Raw genomic sequence first — 21531 nt, 5'->3', positions numbered from 1 at the left:
CACCCGCTCTGATTTCATGCAGTTTCCTTAAGCAGGACTGTATGTGGACAGAAAGGGGGTGCAGGCTTATGCAGCTAGCACCCCTCCGAACTTGATCCAGGCACTAGTGTAGAATCCCAATTCCTGCACCCCACCGTCCAGTCTCCCCATTACCACAAATACTTCGAAACCAAATACCCCTGAACCAACTCCACCTGGCATGGCCCCCCAACAACCATCTCGCTCACCACTTGCTCTCCACCCTTGGCTCAGTCTGCGCACACATCCAGTTCACATAAACAAATCATGAGAGCTGGACGAGCTTCAGCCTGGATAAATATTTCTGTAGCAGTTAATTAGGTAGAACTGATCCTATCTCAACGAGGTGGAGTCCCTCTCACAATCCGCCTCCTCTCTCATCTTTCTTCACTGAATCCCCCTCAGAGGTATATTTAGACCGGTCACCACCAGGCTCACCCCTGCACCCAAATCAGTCGATCTCTCTGCACACATGCTGTCAAGACACACATTCACTCTTGCTCCGCTGCTGTCAACTGCAATTAAGGTCATTTAGCTGCTCGGTGTGACAGATCACTTGGCACACGGGACACGTCTAGTGGTGGTTTTTAGAACTGCATGTCTGTTTATAAAGTTGTATAATCTCATGTCACCTCATCACCCCTGCAATCTTCCTCTCTGTGATGATGGTTTTACATAAAACACTGCTGTGAAATTATGTATTGTCATTGGGTTCTCTAATTCATAAACCATCCTCCACACTTTACTTTCTGCTTGTATGTACTAAGCACTGTGAACATTTGTCAGGTTCACATGGTATACACGCACATGTCTGTCTCTTCCCAGATGCCGGTGTGTTCCTACTTCCTGAAGGGCATCTGTAACAACAGTGACTGTCCCTACAGTCATGTCTACGTGTCCCGCAAAGCTGAAGTGTGCCAAGACTTTGTAAAAGGTTACTGTCCTGAGGGAGAGAAGGTAAAAACTCAAACAAATGCACAAAAACATTTTTAATTTGTTAAAGGGCATTAGATTTTACAGACTCTATGCCACAGTTTGTTTATGATCGCAGCAGGTTCTATCATGATGGTGTGTTGGTAATCTATAGATTTTACACAGAGCTTTTTAAACCCATGTCCACATGGTGTAGGTCTCTGCTGCACACTGCACATGGAGCAGCATCACAAATGTGTAAAACAACATAATTTGCACTTGTGCTGTTCATTAGTCCCTGCAGTCGAAATGACAGAAGTCAAAATAGACAAAAAGCTTCTTTCGGAGTGAAAATGAGTGTTTAAAAACTCCTCACTCCAGCCACCATGTATGCTTTTGGGATCTCTGATGTTTTTTGTTAATGTGTCACTCTCTTCATGGTGAACTTGGCTGTTTCTCTTTTCTGTTTAAGCTAATTTTTGAATTAAGTAATCAGAATTGAGTCTGGATTTGGCGTTACTGCCATCATTCTGCTTTTTGCATTCAGACTACACTGATAGAATTTGCTCAGTGGGTAAGCATGGATTCATGCTGAGTTAACTTCTCAAATTTAGATGTGAAGGTGACGTCTGTTTTAAAGCCATGACTGCCTGACCAGATTTAGCTAGGAAAACAACATCCATGAATGTCCGGTGCTTGGGGATTATTTCCTGTCACTTTTGTACTTTCTCTCTCTTCATTGGTTGAGCTGGATGTTGTAGGGACACCTTTTGGCCGGTTATCAGTGCAGGTGAGATTAGAGACACGTGCAATGATCAGTTGAAACTCACAGGTTTAACGTGGATCACGGTTAAACGTGTGAGTTTGGCTCTAAATTTGGTTTCAGTCCTGCACTGACGCTGTGATCTGATTTCAGAGTTCTTTCTTTAAGCTGTGCTCCTCAATTTGAGCATACGGATTATATAACATGTATAAAGTTTCCCTGAACTTAAGGCTTAGGTAAACAAGTGGTTCCACCCCCACCCCCGAACACACACACAGAAACGCACATGTACACACTGACACACAAGCAGGAACAGCTGCAGGGGGTGGTGGTCCATAATGGCATAACTGTAGTGTCTGAGTGACACATTGAGGGTCTGATGGGTAAGAAAACCACTTCCACTGAACTCACGATCCTTAAGTCACCACACGCACTTGCTGCCCGCGTGTCAACCTCAAACACACCCTCCACTCCTGCCCCCACCCCACCACCTCCCACCCCACCCTTGTGTTTTTGCATCCATCTCTGGCTCCCTTCTCTTCGTTGTGCTTATTTTTGAGTGTGAAACAGATGCTTTTTCACACTGTCAGACCTCATTTAAATATTGCATGGGGAAATGAGGATATAGAAAACAAAAGGGATATTAATATTTATTCTATTAGCTGAAGTGCTTAGGTCTGTGATTTTCCCCTGTGTGTGTTTGTGCCTGAGTGCGTGTGTGTGTGTTTATAGAGCGGTGCGCTGCGATGCTCTGGCGGCTCTATGATGGATAGCAGGCAGTAATTATAGATGGGAAAACTGCTGAGGATGGCACTATGGGCCAGGCAGGCAGACACTTCAGCATCTCAGGGGTTAAGTCTGCTCCTGTCCTCCATCCTCCTCCCCCTTCCTCATCCTTCTCCTCGTAGACCCACTACCATCCTGTATCATCCCAGTGTTGTCTCATGTGCACCCCCTTTGCAGCTCTTTCTCTGCTTTCCTAAATTTCTCCACTGCATCTTACTCCCCGAATTTAATTTTTAGTTGGCTGTAGCTCCTTCATGAGGTCTATCTTCTTCCAGGTTTCTTAACACATGAAACTCACAGTCACCTGTGATTGTTGGCCGTGGCCAGTCATCCATAGTTTTTGGAAGATTGGCTAAATAGTTGGCTTTCATAGGCTCTTCTCTGCTTCAGGTGGTTGAAACAGCATCTGAGCCAGTGTGCAGCAGAGAGCTGTCTGAGCTGCTGTTTGGCCTCATGATAACGAAAGCGAATTGAGCCTTTTTATATGCACCTTCTTCCCACCAGCGGGGGAAAAACTGTATATACGCTATTGGTTTGCTCTCACCTTCAGTCTTTCCTTGTCTGTTCAAGTGAAAATAAAAATAAATATAGGAAATAAAGAGGAAAACAGAGAAAAAGTAGATATAAAATGTAGAAAATGATGAAAAAGTTAAGGGAACAAGCCCATAAAGATGAACAAACATAACTGATTTGACTTTGGTTACCAGTCAGGATCATGTTCTGTCTGTCCTCTCTGAATTCATCATTCAGGGTGAGATTGTTGATACAGAGTTCCTCTGTTCAATGATAAAACATCTTGAAGTTTGCTGTGTGTCAGCACACCTGGGTATGGGCCAGGACAGAGCCCAGTGAAAATACTAATCTCTAACATTATTTGGCTACTGGAAAACAGACTTTGCTCAAAAACTGCTCGAGGTTCAGTTTTCTTTTGTAGTTTGCTGCAAGACTTCATATGGTTTGTTACTAATCTGCTACACAGAACCTGACTGAGTCCATCTTAATAACTCAATAACTCAAAATGTTAGAAATATTCCAGTGTTAGAAAATCAGCACTGCTCAGGGTTAGCCATTGTTAATCTTCAAAACTGACTAGGTTACTTTTAAACATATAACACTGTCAACAGTGTTAATTTAACACTCAACAGTGTTGTATTTAACACTCAGAGGAGTGGACCCATATAGACACTCTCTAGTGTTAATTTAACACTGGAGATTTTGCTGTGTAGAGGTATATCCAGGGTCAACACTTCGGTTTGAGCTCCTTGATGCACGGCCTGAGAGAAAGTTGGTTTAGTGTGTGTATTTGGGCCCTATGCAGCTGCTTTAGAGAGCACAGCCTCTCTCACTGTGCGTTGTCTGTCTTGGGCTTCTAGTGGCGATGTTGTGTTGGTCTTTGAAGTTGGGCCACGCTCCAAACTTTAACAACCCATTTTTTCTTGTACTGTGATATCCTGATTTTTGTTTTTCGTTAGTAAAAACTCAAAGGTTTGTCTTGATGCAGTTGTGCTGTTTATATATTTTATACGGAGATAAGTTCTGGTCTTGGAGGACTCGCTTGAATTTCACATCCTTGCCAAATCCTGACACCAAGTGACCAGATATTCCTAAAGATGTCGGAGCAGCTTTTATTTCCTCCTATCTAAATGATCATTTTGTAAATTAGTGAGCATCAAGAATGTTTGCTGTACATAAACGATAAACTAATCACAGGCAAAAAGATCTTAGAATTGTGCCCAACAAGTGAAGCCAGGTTCCCTTTTTTTTGCTAAAATTCGATGCAACAGGAGCGCTTTGCTCGTTCGTAAACCTAAGAATTCTGCATCGGCACTCGCACTGCATTATTGAAATAAATGAGGAGGATAGTAATGTCGATCTGATCACAGCCTGAAGTGTAGCGACATGGTAAATTCCTCCTTTTTCTCCCTTTTTCAGTTTGTAATCTTAGTAATATGTCAACCTGTGCTCAATTATTGTTCTCTTCCATTCACTGTAAGTTGCTCTCAACGATTGTTGGCTTAATGCCCAAGTTGTAAATGCATATGATATCCTCTTTTTTCATTTTACTGTCTTTTCCATCTCCCACCCTCCCTCCCTTCTTCTCTTTCTTGCTTCTTTTGCGCCTTCTTTCAGTCTCTTGGTAAATGTGCTGACTCTTCCTGGTTTTGGCCCAGCAGAGAGCTCTCTAATAGGCCCCAGAGACATCCCAGCATTCCTTAAATCAAGTGGAAAATTGTTAACTTGGTGTGGGATAAAGATGTTCTGTCCACTTTAGCTCTTTTCTCCCATTTCGTCTCTTACTCTCTCTCTCTCTTTCTTTCTCGCTCTTTCTGTCTTTTTATGAAAATGAGGATGTATGGAGCTTCAGGAAAGACGAGTGAGCTTTTACAGTCCATTTCTCTGACACTTTGTTTCAATACAACTACCTCCCTGTTTTAACTCTTCAGTTTTAACACAGCCTAGTCCTGAGGACTCTGTCCTCTTTCTTAATTGATAGATACGTGGCAGTTTTAAGAACTTTGATAATAGGGTTGCGAGCACATGCTGGGAGAAGTTGATGTATGTGACAGAGACATGATCCTTTTATTACATACATTGTGTATTTAGATGTGCAGAGTGTGCAGAGTTTCCCGTCTCTGCATAGCTGTCTGTCAGTTGTCAGGACTGATCCTAGCTTTCTTCCAAATTGTTTTATATAAGCAATATGAAAGAAAGTTAGAAGGCAATGTAAAATGTAAAACACAACACAATGCTATAATCCAAAAATCATTAAAGTCCTGTTTTTCATTCTAACTGATGAAAAAAACAATACATCAATTTGATAAAAAATTGAATTATTTTTGAAAAAATAATATATTTCAAATATGAGACCAGCAACACATTTTTAAAAAAAACATGCGAGCAAAGGGAAAACTAAAGAAAACCAGTTATCCCTTTGCACAACTGGTTATTGTATAATTATTTTCTGTCCATCCGTCTATTTTCTCCCTCTTATTCACTGCAGTCGCAGTGGTGCTGGAGCCATCCCAGCTGTTACAGGGCAAGAAGCAGGGTACATCCTTGAGAGGTCACTAGTCTGTGGCAGGCCTAGAGTATTGAGACAGACAAGCATTCACACTCACACCTAGAGCCAATTTAGAATCACCATTCAACCTAACATGCATGTCTTCAGACTATTGGAGGAAACCGGAGTACTTGGAGAGAATCCACGCTGGCACAGGGAGACCCTTGTCCTGCCCAGGACCCTTTGATTGTAAGGCAACAGTGCTAGCCGCTGTGCCACCCTGTGTAATTATTAAAAGGAAAATATCAAATGTAATTCAGATTAGTGCCTTGAAAACATTTAGTAACTTGCCAAATTAAAAACATCATGAAGCAAGCTCTGAAATGTTGAGACACTGTAGTCTTTAAAAGAGGAGATGCAGCGCAGTAGTAAATATGTCCATGTTTCAACTTTTTTTTCAAACCTCTTTTTGGCATCTAAAACAAATGGAGCGCATTGATTTTTTTTTTTTTTTTAAATACAATTTATAGTTTTGACATTAGACATTAGATTTGTTCTTTCTGTAAATGCAAATCATTTCATTTTGTTTTTATTTACATTTTAAATAGTGTTAGAACAGCACTGAGCACTTTATCCGCTACCAAACTTTCTGAAAAATATTTGCTCAAATTTGATGTCACAAGAGTCATCCAATATCAATGTTGAACTGAAAACATGACCTTTATTTGTGTTAGGTAACTTTTGTCTCTTATAAACCAACTGTTTGCCAAATAGTGACAATTATATTTGTTTTGGGACTAATAAAGTCTTTTAAAAACACAAATAGTATGCTTAAAAAAGTGCATAACAATGTGCTTTTTGCAGCTACCATCTGCTTTAAGTTTTTATAAAGCAGAGACTTGTTAAATTTGGAGAGCATTAAAGCAAGTCTGTGATTAGTCAGGCAGTTTACCTGCTCGGTGCATGCTCAGCTTAATGCACAGCATCGCTACAAACAAAGCTGTGGAAGTGTAAGAGAAGTTTGTGGTTTTGCAAGGCTTGTGAAGACTTGCCAGTGTTTCTGTCCATTTTGGTAATGTACGTCAAGTGAAAATGCAAAACAAAATCTGTCAAAGTCTGAAAATCTAGTGATTTGTATTTTATAGTAGTATAACTTGAATCTCTTTATGATTGCAGAATTGTTTCAGTACCAGTAAAAATGAGCTGAATCTATTAAAATGATGCCTTGTGGTACATCATAACAGGAGACCTGTTAGGTTTCATGGTGGCGTCATGCACCAAATGGGAATCGTCATTATGGGCCCCAGTAGAGGACCTGATTAGTTTAGAGAAGTGTGACAAAACCGCAGCCCTATAAGTTGATCCAGGGAAACATTTGACAGCAAGCTGATCCTGGGCCGTCCTGGCACCAAGGGGTGCAGGAACATCAGTGTGAGGATGGTGAGAGGAGCTCTGATGGCAGCAAGTCAGGGCCACTGGGCTCCAGAGAGAGTTGACCAAGAGTCCACAGTGTTCTTGGAAAATCGATCCTGAGATCCCTCACCCCTACACACACACAGACACACCAACCCTTGGTACACGCTATTTCTGGTGTGCTTCCCAGTCCTGCACTCGTCATCCCTCCACAGATGCGCACAAACACACATGCGCGCGCTCCCTGCAGCCTGTACCCCAGAGTGAATATAATTAGCTTTTCTGACAGGTGGGAGGGATCGGATCTCGTGGAGAATGAAGCTACCAATTTACACCCGTATTACACTGTCATACACACTCACTTGCAAACATGCATCGCTCTCTCTTGCACACTACTCCCCAGAATGACCCACTTTCTCAGCTTGCATGTAAAAAGAGACGGGTGGCACAGACATAGTCTCTTTAAAAGAGGTAACTTACAAAGGAGGGTCATATAAAGCACCTAATCAGGAGGTGGGCCTCACTTTTACCACTTAAAATCCTGTCATAGGCCTGTTCAGTATATGTGAAATCAGCTGACTACTCAGAAATGGATTTCTGTCTTTTACGGTTTCCTTTCAGATCTTAAGATTGAGCCATTAAAATGACTAAAATGCTGTGCAGGTCTTCATGAAGCAGTCTTTAATTACATCTCAAATAAAGTGTCATCTCTTACTGTGTTTTTATACTGGTGCTGATAGTAACTTCAATACCACTACACATACAGAACAGTGTTGTTTAATATTCCAAGCTGCCAAAACCGAGTTTCATAATGTTCTAGATTAGTAAAATTTTGTATCACATCAGGAAGAAAAATAAACTATGGTCAGAAATTCATTACCATCCTCCAATAAGTGAAAGTCTTTGATACTTAAACTATACCAGTCTGCCCCTTTATTTATGCCACCTGCCTGAAATTGTGCAAGTCCCTCGCATGCTGCAAACTGACTTGTTGGGCATTGACCCCTGAAATCTTTGAGGGGTCCTGTGGTTTCTGGCACCAGTAACATAGGAGCAGATCTCTGGGAGGACTGCGTGGTGTGTGTGGTTCCTGGATTTGAGATGTTTTGGGTGTAGAGTGTTTCTCTAAGAGACTTGAACCTGAGGAGTTAGAACGTGTGGCCCATCCCAGACAAACTCAAAACAAAAACACCCCCTTAAATAAGTGGTTGCATTATGCAGTACAATCTCAAGATTGATGACTGTAGTGACAAGCATGACAGTAGTCAGCGTAATATGAATATTTAACATGTCTCTTATGTGGACAGACAGACTTAAACAAATAAAGGTACACTAGGTCACATGTTTTATAGATGTTAGACATTAATCCACTCATATTGACCATATTTGTGATGACACAAGTTGTCACTTTCTTCATGTCTGCAGTGAAACTACAAACCTGATTGTGTGTGTGTTTTATTATCACCAGTGTAAGAAGAAACACACTCTAGTGTGTCCAGACTTCTCTAAGACGGGCTCCTGCCCACATGGCTCACGCTGTAAGTTGCAGCACCGCCAACGAGTCAAACGCCGCGCCAGCAACAGTGTGACCCCTCCAGCTAAGAAAGCACGCACCAAGGATCCTCTGAAGAGGTCTAAAATTTAAATCGATCTTTATCATGACTTGTAAAACTTTGGTCATGTGACTAATTATGTTATGTTTTGTTTTGTTGGCTTTTTTCCCCCCTTCTGTCAGACCCCATCTGTCTGTTGTGATGCCACAGGATTCTCAAGCATCACTGGGGATGCCCTCCACAGGTTCGTTGGTGCTGCCCTCATTTATCTCCCTCTCCAGCTCTCCAGAGGAGGCAGATGCACCAGACACGCTTCCTACTGATGCAGTGCAAGTCAAAGGTATAAGCATCAACAACAAAACCCAGAGAGCAATGGTCACATAAGTTAACATAGTGCACTGTATGGACAAAAAATACCAGGTCACCTTCATATTACAACTACAGGAGCTGCTCAGCCAAAGAAACAGATGTCACGAATCCCTCAGTTCAGTTTTTGTCGTTTGTAGTTATTAAATCAGCAGAGAGTCAGTGACTTTTACAACTCAGCACTCTGAAACCCCGCTCTGTAACTTTACGTAGTGTTAGACTTCCTGTGGTTCATTAACACTTCACAATTAAACTGCTTACAGCTGATCGTGAGATATCTTGGAGAGAAGACATGTCATGACCTGACTTGTTGCAATGGTGGCATCCTATTACAGTATCAGAACAACCTGTTCTTTCACAAATGTTTGTAAGGGCAGACTGCGTGGCTAGGTGCTTGATTTTATACACCTGTGGCAATGGGACTCAATTCAATGAACACCTGAATTCAAACATTAAGAGGTTTAGTAGAGAAACACATACAGTCTGACTGATGATTATTGAGAAGCCAGAAGGGACAAGAATAACCTTCTGGCTCTAATAATGCAGTCATTGCTGCATTATTTTTGCTTATTTGCTTTTTATACAGTAGCAAAGATTTTGCACTATAAATTAATGAGTAAAGGTGCATAGGTCTCAGTAAGCACTTAAGTCTTTTTTTTTTTTTAGACAGTTGGACGCAGTTTTTGGAATTTTGTCTCTGTATACCACCTTGATTGTTTTTCGTCAAATAATTAAGATGCAGTTGAATTGCAGTCCCTAGTTCCAGAGGTTCAATTGTAACTGAATAACTGATGGACAAACAGTTTCATGGAGTCCTATTCTGTCATTATCTCGTGGCAAACTGAGCAGATTAAATATCTGGAATTTATGGAGGTGCTTATTGTCTTTCCCCTCACTTAGCATTAAACTGCTGCAGTGCAAGCTGGAGGTCACCACCTCATGAAGCTAATCAGAATCAGCATATTTTATTAATCCCTAAGAAAATTATTTGGGTTACAAAGAACCATATCAACTATAAAAAGCAAAGGCCATCAGAGATAAAGTCTACCACCTGCCTATGCAGGGCTCTAGACTAACCTTTTGCCACGTTTGCACTGGCGCACCAGTACAAAAGTTAGGCGCATCCAAATTTTTAACCCGCATCACTTAACACCACAGTTTTACATGTGCACTTTTTAAGGGGGGAAACTGCTGTCCATACAGACAATATTGATTTGTAAAGGATTAACTAACAATCTTGCCAACACAAAGTTCTTTATTTGGAGCACAGTTCTACAAGAAAGATAAGTTACTGAAAAAGTGCTTGTGCTTAAAGTGTTTTGGCATTCTTTGACGATATTGTAGGCAATGTTAAACTTAATCATCACATCAGCCTCCTGTTACGACCTGTTTGGTGATTCGATTCAATTTTGCCTCAGACAGTCATAAGTATTATATTTCTGATCATCTATCAGTACTGACACTGTGAGACTTCATCAGAGGTGTGAGCATCACAGCAGATGCCTTTGTGTCAAAGTAACTGAGGATAAAACAGAAAAACATGAATCAGATTTTCCTGGCCTGGCTTTTTATAGCAGATAACCTTAAAAATATTCTGCAATTTTACATAATTTTAAAAAGTATACATTTCTTCAGTATTGAACAGCAGAAATTAGGCTCTCTTGCACGAGGTTATTTGAGTTCTAAAAATATATATATAGACGGCGGCCGACAGCGCTGTAAACAACGGTAGACTGGTGTGTAATAAGCGAATGAATAATGCTGTTTTGCTTCATGGTGGAAGCAAAACAGCAGAAGTCAGAGGGAATTAATGACGACATTTATCAAATGTGAAGCACAGTTCGGATCTTCTTTTGCTGCTGGTTCAGTGAATTTTGGTTGGAGAGAGACAAAACCTGCAGCTCAGAATCTAGCGCAAAAAAGATGTAAACGCAAAGCGCGGACACGCCGACACATCAGAATCAGTGAGCTGTCGGCTTCCAGCCCCAAGGGTGTGTACACGTACGTGCCATCGGGTGAGAAAACCGAGAAAGAGAAAGCTGATTCTGATGCGTCGGGTCCGCGCTCTGTGTTTACGTCTTTGTGCAGAATCTGCTTACCTGTTCTCATTTGCTATTTGGTGGTTGTTGAAATAGTTTTGTGAGCGTTTCTGGCAAAATACATTAATAAAAGTCGATTCAGGATTTAATGAATTGATATCGCTTTATTCAAGCTACTCACCTCCCTCTATCCACCTGCACTTTTGAACGTACACACAAAGGACTACAGAAATATCTGGACCACGGCCAATCAGAGAGGTCCCGCCGCTGACTATCTCTGATTGGTTTAGACCACGATAGAGGCATAATGTGTGTATGTTGTTGACCACACGGAGACTCGAACAGCTGTTGGTTGCACCGGTGCAACCTAGAATTTTTGTTAGTCGCACCATTGAAAAATTTGGTTGAATTTGCGATCAAATTGGTCGCACTCTAGAGCCCTGCTATTCCTAGATATTCTGCCAGTTAAAAATTCTGAACAGATTCAATGAAAAGGGGCAGCCTTAATGGAGTCCAAAACCCACTGGCAAGGAGTCCGACTCACTGCGGCTGTACAGGGGCCAAATGGTGCTTTATAGCAAGCCAGATACACCATACTGCCGAAGTGCCTCCACCGGATACTGCGATGTCCAAGTCAGTAAGATATATGTAGACTGTGCAAAGTCTCCTCAAAAGGATAAAGAGCTTGTCCAATGTCCAAAAACCCCTTATTGTTCCTCCTAAATCTGAGGTTCAACTAAAGGATGGACTGTCCTGTTGAACAGGGAAGCCATCATTCAAATCTGCTAATCTAGAGGCACCTCCCTAGATTTGTATGCAACATTGCAGAGACATGTCATACAAGACAGCCTCACAACATCCAGAGTCTTAGGGAATTGAGGGCGAATCTCATATACCTTCAGTTGAAGTCAGCAGCATCCCAACTCCACTGTATACAGTGTGATTAGAGTGCTGCTTTTCACTCCTGACTCGTCTGACAGTTTGCCAGAATCACTTTGAGGTCAATCGAAAGCCTTGTTCCATTGAAGTTTTTGCTTAAGGTACTTCCAGAGCAGCGGCCCCCTTATCCTACCAGTACCTATTAGTTGCTTCTGGAGTCCCGCAGGCAAACAAAGTTCAATCACATATCGTTTGAAAAGCAAGGTGGTGTACAGAGGCAAAACTGCAAAATGTGCCATCGTCCAAATACTTCTGATCCCATCTTTATGAACTATCTGAACTCAAAGCTTCTACACACTGGTGTCCTGAATTGTCTTTTATTAATAGTTGTCCAGTCATGTTCTGCTACAGTGATGTGCACACAATAATGTTTCATTCAATGTTGTGGGGATCAACGTTTTTCCACTTGTAGATAATCTGGTAGATTTTTTTACAACCATAGATTCTGAGAGTCATTGTTACTTCATATCTCCAAATGTGGTAGAATGTTTAAATTAGCAGTCATGGCAAAAGGTAAGCTGTCATAGAATATTCCTTAAGAGGACTAACTGCGATTCATTTGGTGTAAAAGTGCTGACACAGAGGTGTATTGTCCACAGATGCTTTGTAGGAGGTTCTTTTTTGTCATGAATACATCATTGCTTAATTCGTGGGACTGGGGAGTGGTGGTCTGTCTGAGCTGTAGACAGATAATAATGATCAGGAGGTGAGCTTTAGAGTGTGTCTGGTGACGCTCAGTGGAGGAGTAATAATGCTCAGAGGACAGAGGTAATAATATTTCAGTTTATGGCTGGATGGCACAGCTGAGCTCTCTGTTGACAGACTTGAAAGATAGTGGATTAGGACAGAGGCCATCCCATCCCCCTCCCTTGCTTTCACCAGGCTTCACCCATCCACCTGCCCCTGCCTGCTAAACATACACATACTCACCAACTGGTTGTCACTTCCAGTGCAGCATTTGTTTGCATCTAACATCTGTGTTCAACCTGTTTGACCACACATTCCACAAATCTATCTTTTCACACAGTTTGTGTTATGATTTCACTAATTTTGTCTGATGATTTAAACAAGTAAAAGGCAATGGATAATTAAGAGTGACGGCAAAAATGACTGAAATTAGAATTGGACAGTTGGATAGTCTCCTTGCTCTAAGTATCCATTTAAAAATGACATTTTCTCCTTGATAAAGTCATTATGCTAAAGAGTAGTTCAAGTCATACAGAACCAGTCACGACTCTTAATATCAATAAGGCAGTTTTCTACTAAACAGTAGAAAACCACCATTTTTCTACTGTATATAATCTTAATATCACTCACTGCAATTCTAACTCAGCTATTCTCACTGAAGGCATGAAAAACTTTTTTGTCACTTTCACGGTGCGAGAAAACTGCTAAAAAGTTAGCTAAGCACACTGTGGAAAAAATATGTAAAGTCTGTGTGCCACATGAAGACTTTACTTAGTCCAGTATGTTTAGAAATGTATGTCTTGATTTTTTTAACTCTTACTTTTTGAATGTATGATGACAAAATGATGTTTCCATCAGTAAGTCATTCAAGAAAGCCTAAGAAAGGTACTGCATACTCCTTTTATCAAATATAATCAAGCAACCCAGTTCCTGCATAATGTGGAGACCATTTTCAGCCTTGGCACAGACTGCTCTTGCTGCCAGTTTTGATTAGCTGTTCATCATTTCATTGACTAAAGGGCCAATAAAAGGAGAAGAATCCTGCTTTTTGGGATTCTAATGACATGTCAACTTATGTCAGTAACTTTCACAGCAGCTTGTTCCTATTCCTGCTGCATATTCATAAAGCTGGTGTTTTTCACCTGAGAGAGTCTGTTTCTCATAACCATCCATCCATTTTTTTTTAATAATATAGGATTACAGAGGGGAGGGGGTTGTCATAGTGCAAGATGCAGGGTGTATACCTTGGACTAACAAAGTCAGAGTACACTAACATGTCTGTGTACTCTTTCTCCCACAGTCCACGGACATGCATCTTAGGTTACCTGGCAGTTCTAATTTCACCCCAGATTTGAGTGTGAATTACCTGTCCAAGGTGTACCCTTCGTCTTGCCCTGTGACAGCCCCTCAAATAACGTACAGTTGCCACACAGAAAGGCCCCAGCCTCATCTTACTTGGAATCAAGCAGCACCTTTGACTGACCTGGGTCATCTTGACCTCTCACCGTATCCAGTAATACACAGTCCCAGTCCAAATATTTTTTAATAATAATCTTGCAGTAGACACTGACAGGTTTCAGCACGGCTGCAATTTTAAGATCTCAAAATAAGTAAAGTCACAACGACAAAGTTCTCAGGCAGTTGACTTTGAACTGAAGATTATAAGTTATGTAAAGGTTTTGTTTTTAAAGGGACTTTTGAAAACTTTTTGATTACTGCCTTCATATACAAGCGGTTTATATTTCTCGGTGATTAGTTACAATAAAGTTAGTTTAGGTGAATGAAAATGGTGGTGTAAGATGTTTTAAGATGGCTGTCAAGACATGATTTTCGAAGGACTTCGGTGAGTATGGAAAGAAGTGTTATCAGCTGGAAGTTTCTCCTTGCAGAGTTCCCTCACATTGTAAGAAACATGTAGAATTGTAGATTGAAGCGACTCAGAAACACCTGGAAACTAGAAATCAAAGGTGTTGTTTTGTTTTGCGCTATGAAGAACATTTTAGACTAGAGCTTTGTCCTGTGGGTGCCAGGAAAACACACACACACAGACCATCACTGGCTCATCCGTCCACCCCCTCTGTCCAGTTGGTTTGTGCTCTTAAGTAATACTAATGACACACTGGTCTCTCACTAACACACTGCACCGCCCAGAGCCTCATTAAAGGTGGAACTGAGCCAAACAAGTTCCTCTTCACTTTGCATAAATTAGCTCAGATGCAATGTATCACTGCCAGGCTACACACACACACACATTCCCACCTACCTTCATTCATCGCTGTTGTACTGTTTCTATCTTCTTCCTCATTTGCTCATCAACTGAGATGTCATCACTCAATGTTTGAGCAGGATTCAACAGAGTCAGTTGCACATGAGCAAACACACAATTTGTCATTTTCTAACTGGACCTTTTTGTCATTTAATTTTTGCAAATACTCTTTTTTTTTTTCCTCCTAATCTTCAGGGTGTTTTTTTTTCTTCCACAGAGAAAAAACTGCAGATCAAGCCTCGTCTGTAAGATCACAGAAACCAGTGGGACTGGACACGAAAGGATTTTATCAGGTTTAGTGTTATGTGAGTTCTGAGCTCAGGCTTGTCCTGGCACATGTATCCATCTTGAATGAGTTCACTCAGGGCCTGAAAGTTTTATGCTTTTTGTCTATGAACATGTTTTGCATATCAGTTAGATGTTTACAATGCCAGTTTTGTAAAGAAATAAAGTATTAACTCTGAATGTGTGTTGTCAGTTGTTTTTTTTTTGGTTATTTTTTTAATCTGAATCCGGATCTTTATCTTACAATCTAAAGCACTTTGGGATGACTGTTGTTGTGAATTGACAAGACAGAAATAAAACTGAATTGATTTGGAGTTGTGGTGTTGTGAAATGACCCTAGAGGGTTTGTGGGAGCTTGGCAGGTGGTGGCAACAAAAACGGTTTAAATTCTGGAGATGAGAAACATAAGCACACCTTCGCCACATTGTGTGCGCCTGTGTTTGGCTCCTAGCCACTACAGCTTTAACACATAAAGCAGAAAAGACACTTTCTCAAAGAGGCTGAGCATCCATACACAGTAAATAAAGTCATGCTCAGCTCCTACAGTGGCTGCACATCTGCAAGACACTTTGCAGCTCATCTCCACCCCAGCTCCTCCTTTCATGTAGTGCCTGACTTATCAAGGTTCAAGGTTCTTTATTCGTCCCATGCATAGTTATACAAGTAAAACACACAGTGAAATGTAACCTGACACGCTCCTCGACTTGTGCAAAAGCAGAGGGGGGGATTATATATAATATATACATTAGGTAAACGTGCAGTAGTAGCATGTATGCAGCAAGCAGGTGAATTCTGTACATTTCACAATCTATTTTACAGAATAGACAATATAAACATATTTAAAATGAAAGGAATTTGAAATGTACATTGTGCCAGTGGGTTTAGTGTCTAGAAGAGGGTCCTATCTCAGTCAGTTATGGATGATGTGAGAGGGCGTGTGTGTGTGTGTGTAATGGGGGGGGGGAGCTCCATGATGCGGGACCTTCTACCGGATTGCAGAAGTTGGAACAGTTTGTGCCAGGATGGGACGAGTCCTTCAGTATCTGCGCTGCTCTAGTCCGGCATCTCCTGGTGTAGGTGTCCTGAAGCGGGGGGAGAGCAATCCTGCAGCAGCGTTCTGCTGTACGGATCACTCTCTGAAGAGCTGTTTGGTCCTTAACACAGCTGTTCCCAAACCACGATGTCATGTTCTGTGTGAGGATGCTCTCCACAGAGATGTCATATCTGATGTCACTGACAGCTCCTCTGTTCTGTGCTGGGATCACGCTGCTCCTTTTCCTACATTTAAATTCAATGTATGCGCTGAGCTGCCAAATATATAATGTTTCCATTTCAAATGATCTTTTGACTACAGTGGTCTTGACTGAAGTATACATGCACACTCTTATAGACTACTTTGTTAGATAAACCTATTCTACCTCATCTCTAATCAGCCAATCACATGGCTGTGACTCAGTGCATTTAGGCTTGTAGGAATGGACCTGTTTAAGTTCAAATGAAGCATCAGAAAGGGGAAGAAAGTAGAACATCTTGTTGCAGTATTACTGCTTCACATCTGTCATGAAACACTGTGTGGAGGAAAAGCTTTATGGACCCTAATGCAGGACTCTTGAGACAGGAATACACTTCAAACAAGCTTTAATGCTTCTTGCTCCAGAAAATCCCAAAGTCCAAAATCCAGATGATAACCGGGCACCACATCAAGGAGTCCAAACATCCAGAAAATGCATTGGAAACTCAGGGAAAGCAGAGCAAGGGAGACACACAGCAATGTGGACAACGCAAAGAAGGACAGGGGCAGACTTGGACAATATATACACAAGAAGTAAAACTAATTACAAAGCACCAAAGATGCATGCCTTTCAAAATAAAACAGTAAGCAACTAAAAAGGAAACGCAAAGATGCATAAAAGAAAATACAATGGAACAGTAGAGAAGATGGATTAAACTCAAAGAAGTAAATACAAATGAATACTTAAAATTTAAACAGCAGCCAGAATACAAATGGAACCAGAACTAAAGATTAAAAATAAATAAATGAATAGGATACAAATGTTAAAACACTGGATGAAAGACTCAGGACTATGTCAGCATCGTAGATGTGCAGCCAACAAATCTGCAGGAACTGTGTAATGCTATCATGTCAATATGGCCCAAACTTCTAGTTCACCCTCCGTACAACACACAATCTCTCACACACTGTATAGAGCTAAGATATTACACTTGTCCAGTATCTTATCTTGCACCTCTGTTTTGTTACACATATGTTCCTCTTGCCATTTTTATTTTATGTATGTATTTATTTGGTTTTTAAAGGTACACCATCATCTCAGTTACTTTAAAAAGGTAACACAGTTAATCTCCATGTTGACCATACTCAGAATATTCCTGTAATGTTGAAATCACCCCACCTACAGTCCGAAGCCTCAACACTGACATTGTGTAACACAAGCACTACTCTAATGTAGTATAGGATGCCCCCTAACACACAGTTAGGCACACTCTAAAGTATAATTATATAAGTATAATAATTATATTAAACCTGACTAAACCTATTTAGTCAGGTTTACTAAATATGGCAAAAAATTATTAACTCGAGGTCCACGTGTGTTTTCATGTTTAAGTGTTAATAGTTCCCTCTGACATTGAAACAACCTTCAGCACTTACCTTCCAGCCGTCTCCATTTTTGTAATAACACTCAGTTGCATTGAATCTATAATACACACATTTTTTTGTGTGTGAGTGTGACAAGTGTGGCACCTTATCCTGTGGTTTATGAGGCAAACCTGCAATTTAACCAAAGCATTGTGATGGCAACAGTCAGTGTGACACATGTACTACTTCAGCGGTCCCCGGGCCACGGACCGGTACCGATCCGTGAGTTGTTTGATTCCGGGCCATGAGAGTTGAGGCTCGGGTGTGAAATTTATGGTTTTCTGGGTTTTTATCGGTTTTTAGTGTTATTTGTTTAACACTAAAATGTTTATCACTAACTTGATTTCCCTGGGTCTTTTCCCGTGTGTATGAATAAATCTTCTTTTTTTTGGTACCAGTATTGGTTTTATTTTGTTGTATTTATCCGTGACACCTTAAAGGTCTGTGAAAATATTGTTGGACATAAACCGGTCTGTGGCGCAAAACAGGTTGGGGACCGCTGTACTACTTCATACAGTGGGGCAAAAAAGTATTTAGTCAGCCACCGATTGTGCAAGTTCCCCCACTTAAAATGATGACAGAGGTCAGTAATTTGCACCAGAGGTACACTTCAACTGTGAGAGACAGAATGTGAAAAAAAAAATATCCATGAATCCACATGGTAGGATTTGTAAAGAATTTATTCGTAAATTAGGGTGGAAAATAAGTATTTGGTCACCTCAAACAAGGAAAATCTCTGGCTCTCACAGACCTGTAACGTCTTCTGTAAGAAGCTTTTCTGTCCCCCACCGCCCGGGCAACAAAGGAGTGGCTCCGTAAGAAGCATTTAAAAGTCCTGGAGTGGCCTAGCCAGTCTCCAGACCTCAACCCCATAGAAAATCTGTGGCGGGAGTTGAAAGTCCGTGTTGCTCGGCGACAGCCCCAAAACATCACTGCTCTCGAGAAGATCTGCATGGAGGAATGGGCCAAAATACCAGCTACTGTGTGTGCAAACCTGGTAAAGACCTATAGTAAACGTTTGACCTCTGTTATTGCCAACAAAGGTTATGTTACAAAGTATCGAGTTGTATTTTTGTTATTGACCAAATACTTATTTTCCACCCTGATTTATGAATAAATTCTTTACAAATCCTACCATGTGGATTCATGGATTTTTTTTTCACATTCTGTCTCTCACAGTTGAAGTGTACCTCTGGTGCAAATTACTGACCTCTGTCATCATTTTAGGTGGGGGAACTTGCACAATCGGTGGCTGACTAAATACTTTTTTGCCCCACTGTATATTTTGAAGCCTTTTAAAATAAAAGTTGAAACTTGTGCACCTAATACTTGTTTTTAAGGTCATTGAAGCTCATTCGGCCATGGAAAAGGTTCAAGGGAATCATTATAAGCCCCAAATTACCATGACATTCATGCCCATCATAAATGTGCGTAAACTTCTTACCACGACTCTAAATGTGAAAGCATGTCATTCTTGAGCCAACAGTATTATAATTCTGACAATCTAATTTAAAGTCTTACTGTAATTGAATCAAAAAAAGACCATGTACCTCTTGAGCCAGTTCAAATTCTCTAACACAAAATGCAGAAATATCTCATATTTAAAAAAGCATATTGTGAGTTGCTGACTTTTGCTTTACTGCCTACCATACTTTTACACTCTGGTTGACTGTGTGTGTGTGTGTGTGTGTGTGTGTGTGTGTGTGTGTGTGTGTGTGTGTGTGTGTGTGTGTGTGTGTGTGTGTGTGTGTGTGTGTGTGGACGGGTATTAACATCTTCATGGGGACCAAAAATTGTGTGTGTGCGTTTTACAACATAAACGTGCTATTTAACCTTGCAGTTGTGATGGCAACAAAAAAGTAGTTTGACACTTAATACAACTTTGATACACAGCTAGATCGTGACTATACAATCACATATTTATACATGTCTTGTGCCCTAACAGCCTCCATCCAGCACATGAAAAGAATCACATAGAGGCATTGAAGAGTGTTTTATTGTATGTCTGAGCACTTCTTCTTTTTCAGATCAGATATTGATATTGTGAGATGTGTTTGGCAAAACACAGCTAGGTGTCTTTTCACATGATCCTATTATAACTGTGTTACTTTTAACTTTTTTATTCTCAACAGCAGCTCCTCTGAAAGTCAGCTTTTCCTTTTAACAAGTGTTTATGCGCAGGTACTCACTGCTCTCCCCGGTTATGATCAACACAATGGAGTTTATTATGAAACAAGCCTCTAACTGAATATCTATCCTGGGAGAGTATCTGCATGACAGAATGTCACTGGACTTGATGACGCACGTCTATGTTTACACTGCTTTGCTAATTTGAGAAACTAAATAACGGATTAAGCCCCTCTGGCTGTGTTGATGGCAGCAAGGGAGCATGTCACCTAAGTGGTTGGGGGCGATCGTGGCTCAAGAGTTGGCAGTTCATCTTGTAATCGGAAGGTTTCCGGTTCGAGTCTCGGTCATTGTGTCCTTGGGCAAGACACTTCGCCTACTGGTGTTGGCCAGAGAGGTCGATGGAACGATATGGCAGCCTCGCTTCTGTCAGTCTGCCCCAGGGCAGCTGTGGCTACAACTGTAGCTGGCCTCCACCAGTGTGTGAGAGTGAATGAATGAATAGTGGAATTGTAAAGTGCTTTGAGGGTCTTGAAAAGCGCTATATAAATGCAATCCATTATTAAGTGTGACAGTGTGGCTCATTTCTGAGTTTTTCAGTGGAGAGCTGGAGTTGTGTATTTTGTGATGTGACAACAACTTTGGAAATTAGTAGGCTATATTGTATAATAGGGTGTGACAATATACTGAAACTAAATGAATAATTCATTAAAACTATGCGTATGTGTAGTTAGGGTTATGGACACCTTCCAGTTTAGCTTGGATCTCTTTCAGTCACTACTTTCCTATAGCCTCACCGTATGTTTCTGTTGCTGTGGCAACTTGTCTAACTTCCCACAACAAACTAAGTCACTCACAGGGATGCAGCCAGGTTGCTGCTTGAGTCAAGCTCCTCCCTCCACCTTGACTCACAGATGGCTCTACAGTTGGTGCTCTGCTGTACTGTCATCATTTTTATGTGCAATTTAAGTACAGCACATATTGTTGACAGTTGTTCATACTAGTAAAAAAAACAACAACTTTTTATTGATACCATTATTTCACATTTTCTATAGACTTTGAGATCTATATCTTTTATAAAAATAAAAAATAAAAGAATCACTCAGTAACTCTTGTTGTCAGGAGTGTCGTGTGTGGAGGCGAGGAAGTGACCCAAATGCAGGACTGGTGGATAGTGAAGAACTGAAGATGGTTTATTATGAATCGTGGATGAACAGGCCAGGAACGAAGGACTGACTGGCTGGCTGGCTGGCTGGCTGAAAGACTGGATGAATGGCTGGCTGACTAACTGAATATACATACGGAGAGATGACATTAACATCAATGACACTACAGTGAACGAGTGGAAAAAGAGGACTTAAATACACAGACTGATGAGGATGATAATGAGAGACCGGTGAGTACACAGCTGAACATAATCTGGCTAATAACACAAGAGACGAGCTGACACAGGAAAAGCAGGAAGTGAGAACATTGATGTGGCAACATAACCTAAATGTGACAAAACTAAAAACACTGGGTCACCGACCCAGGAACCCTGACATTTGTATTAAAAATCTGATATTGTGAGATGTGTTTGGCAGAACAAGGTATTGGAAAACTCTGTGTATCAAAGCTAGTTTTGCTTCGTACCCATCACTTAGATTAAATAATGTCAGTACCTTACAATAACCATTTGTAATTGTACAAAAAATAGGTTAAAAAAAAAAACTGTAACAAT

At 40.9% G+C, this 21531-nt stretch overlaps 1 protein-coding gene across 2 annotated transcripts in view; it reads left to right on the top strand.

The window, feature by feature from the left end:
* The window catches only part of zc3h3 (zinc finger CCCH-type containing 3), a 77162-nt gene extending 61954 nt beyond the window's left edge, over window positions 1–15208 (top strand). For both annotated transcript variants that reach the window (XM_026147021.2, XM_080291632.1), the window contains exons 9-12: window positions 844–975; window positions 8362–8525; window positions 8629–8786; window positions 14961–15208. In XM_026147021.2, coding sequence (XP_026002806.1) covers window positions 844–975; window positions 8362–8525; window positions 8629–8786; window positions 14961–14992 — 486 coding nt within the window. In that variant the 3' untranslated portion in view covers window positions 14993–15208. The remainder of the gene's footprint in view (window positions 1–843; window positions 976–8361; window positions 8526–8628; window positions 8787–14960) is intronic.
* Window positions 15209–21531: the final 6323 nt, after the last annotated feature.

The sequence above is a fragment of the Astatotilapia calliptera genome, chromosome 17, assembly GCF_964374335.1.
Source record: "Astatotilapia calliptera chromosome 17, fAstCal68.1, whole genome shotgun sequence".
Classification (NCBI taxonomy): Eukaryota; Metazoa; Chordata; class Actinopteri; order Cichliformes; family Cichlidae; genus Astatotilapia; species Astatotilapia calliptera.
Note: the sequence above shows the minus strand (reverse complement) of the source record. Positions and strands in the feature narration are given on the sequence as shown.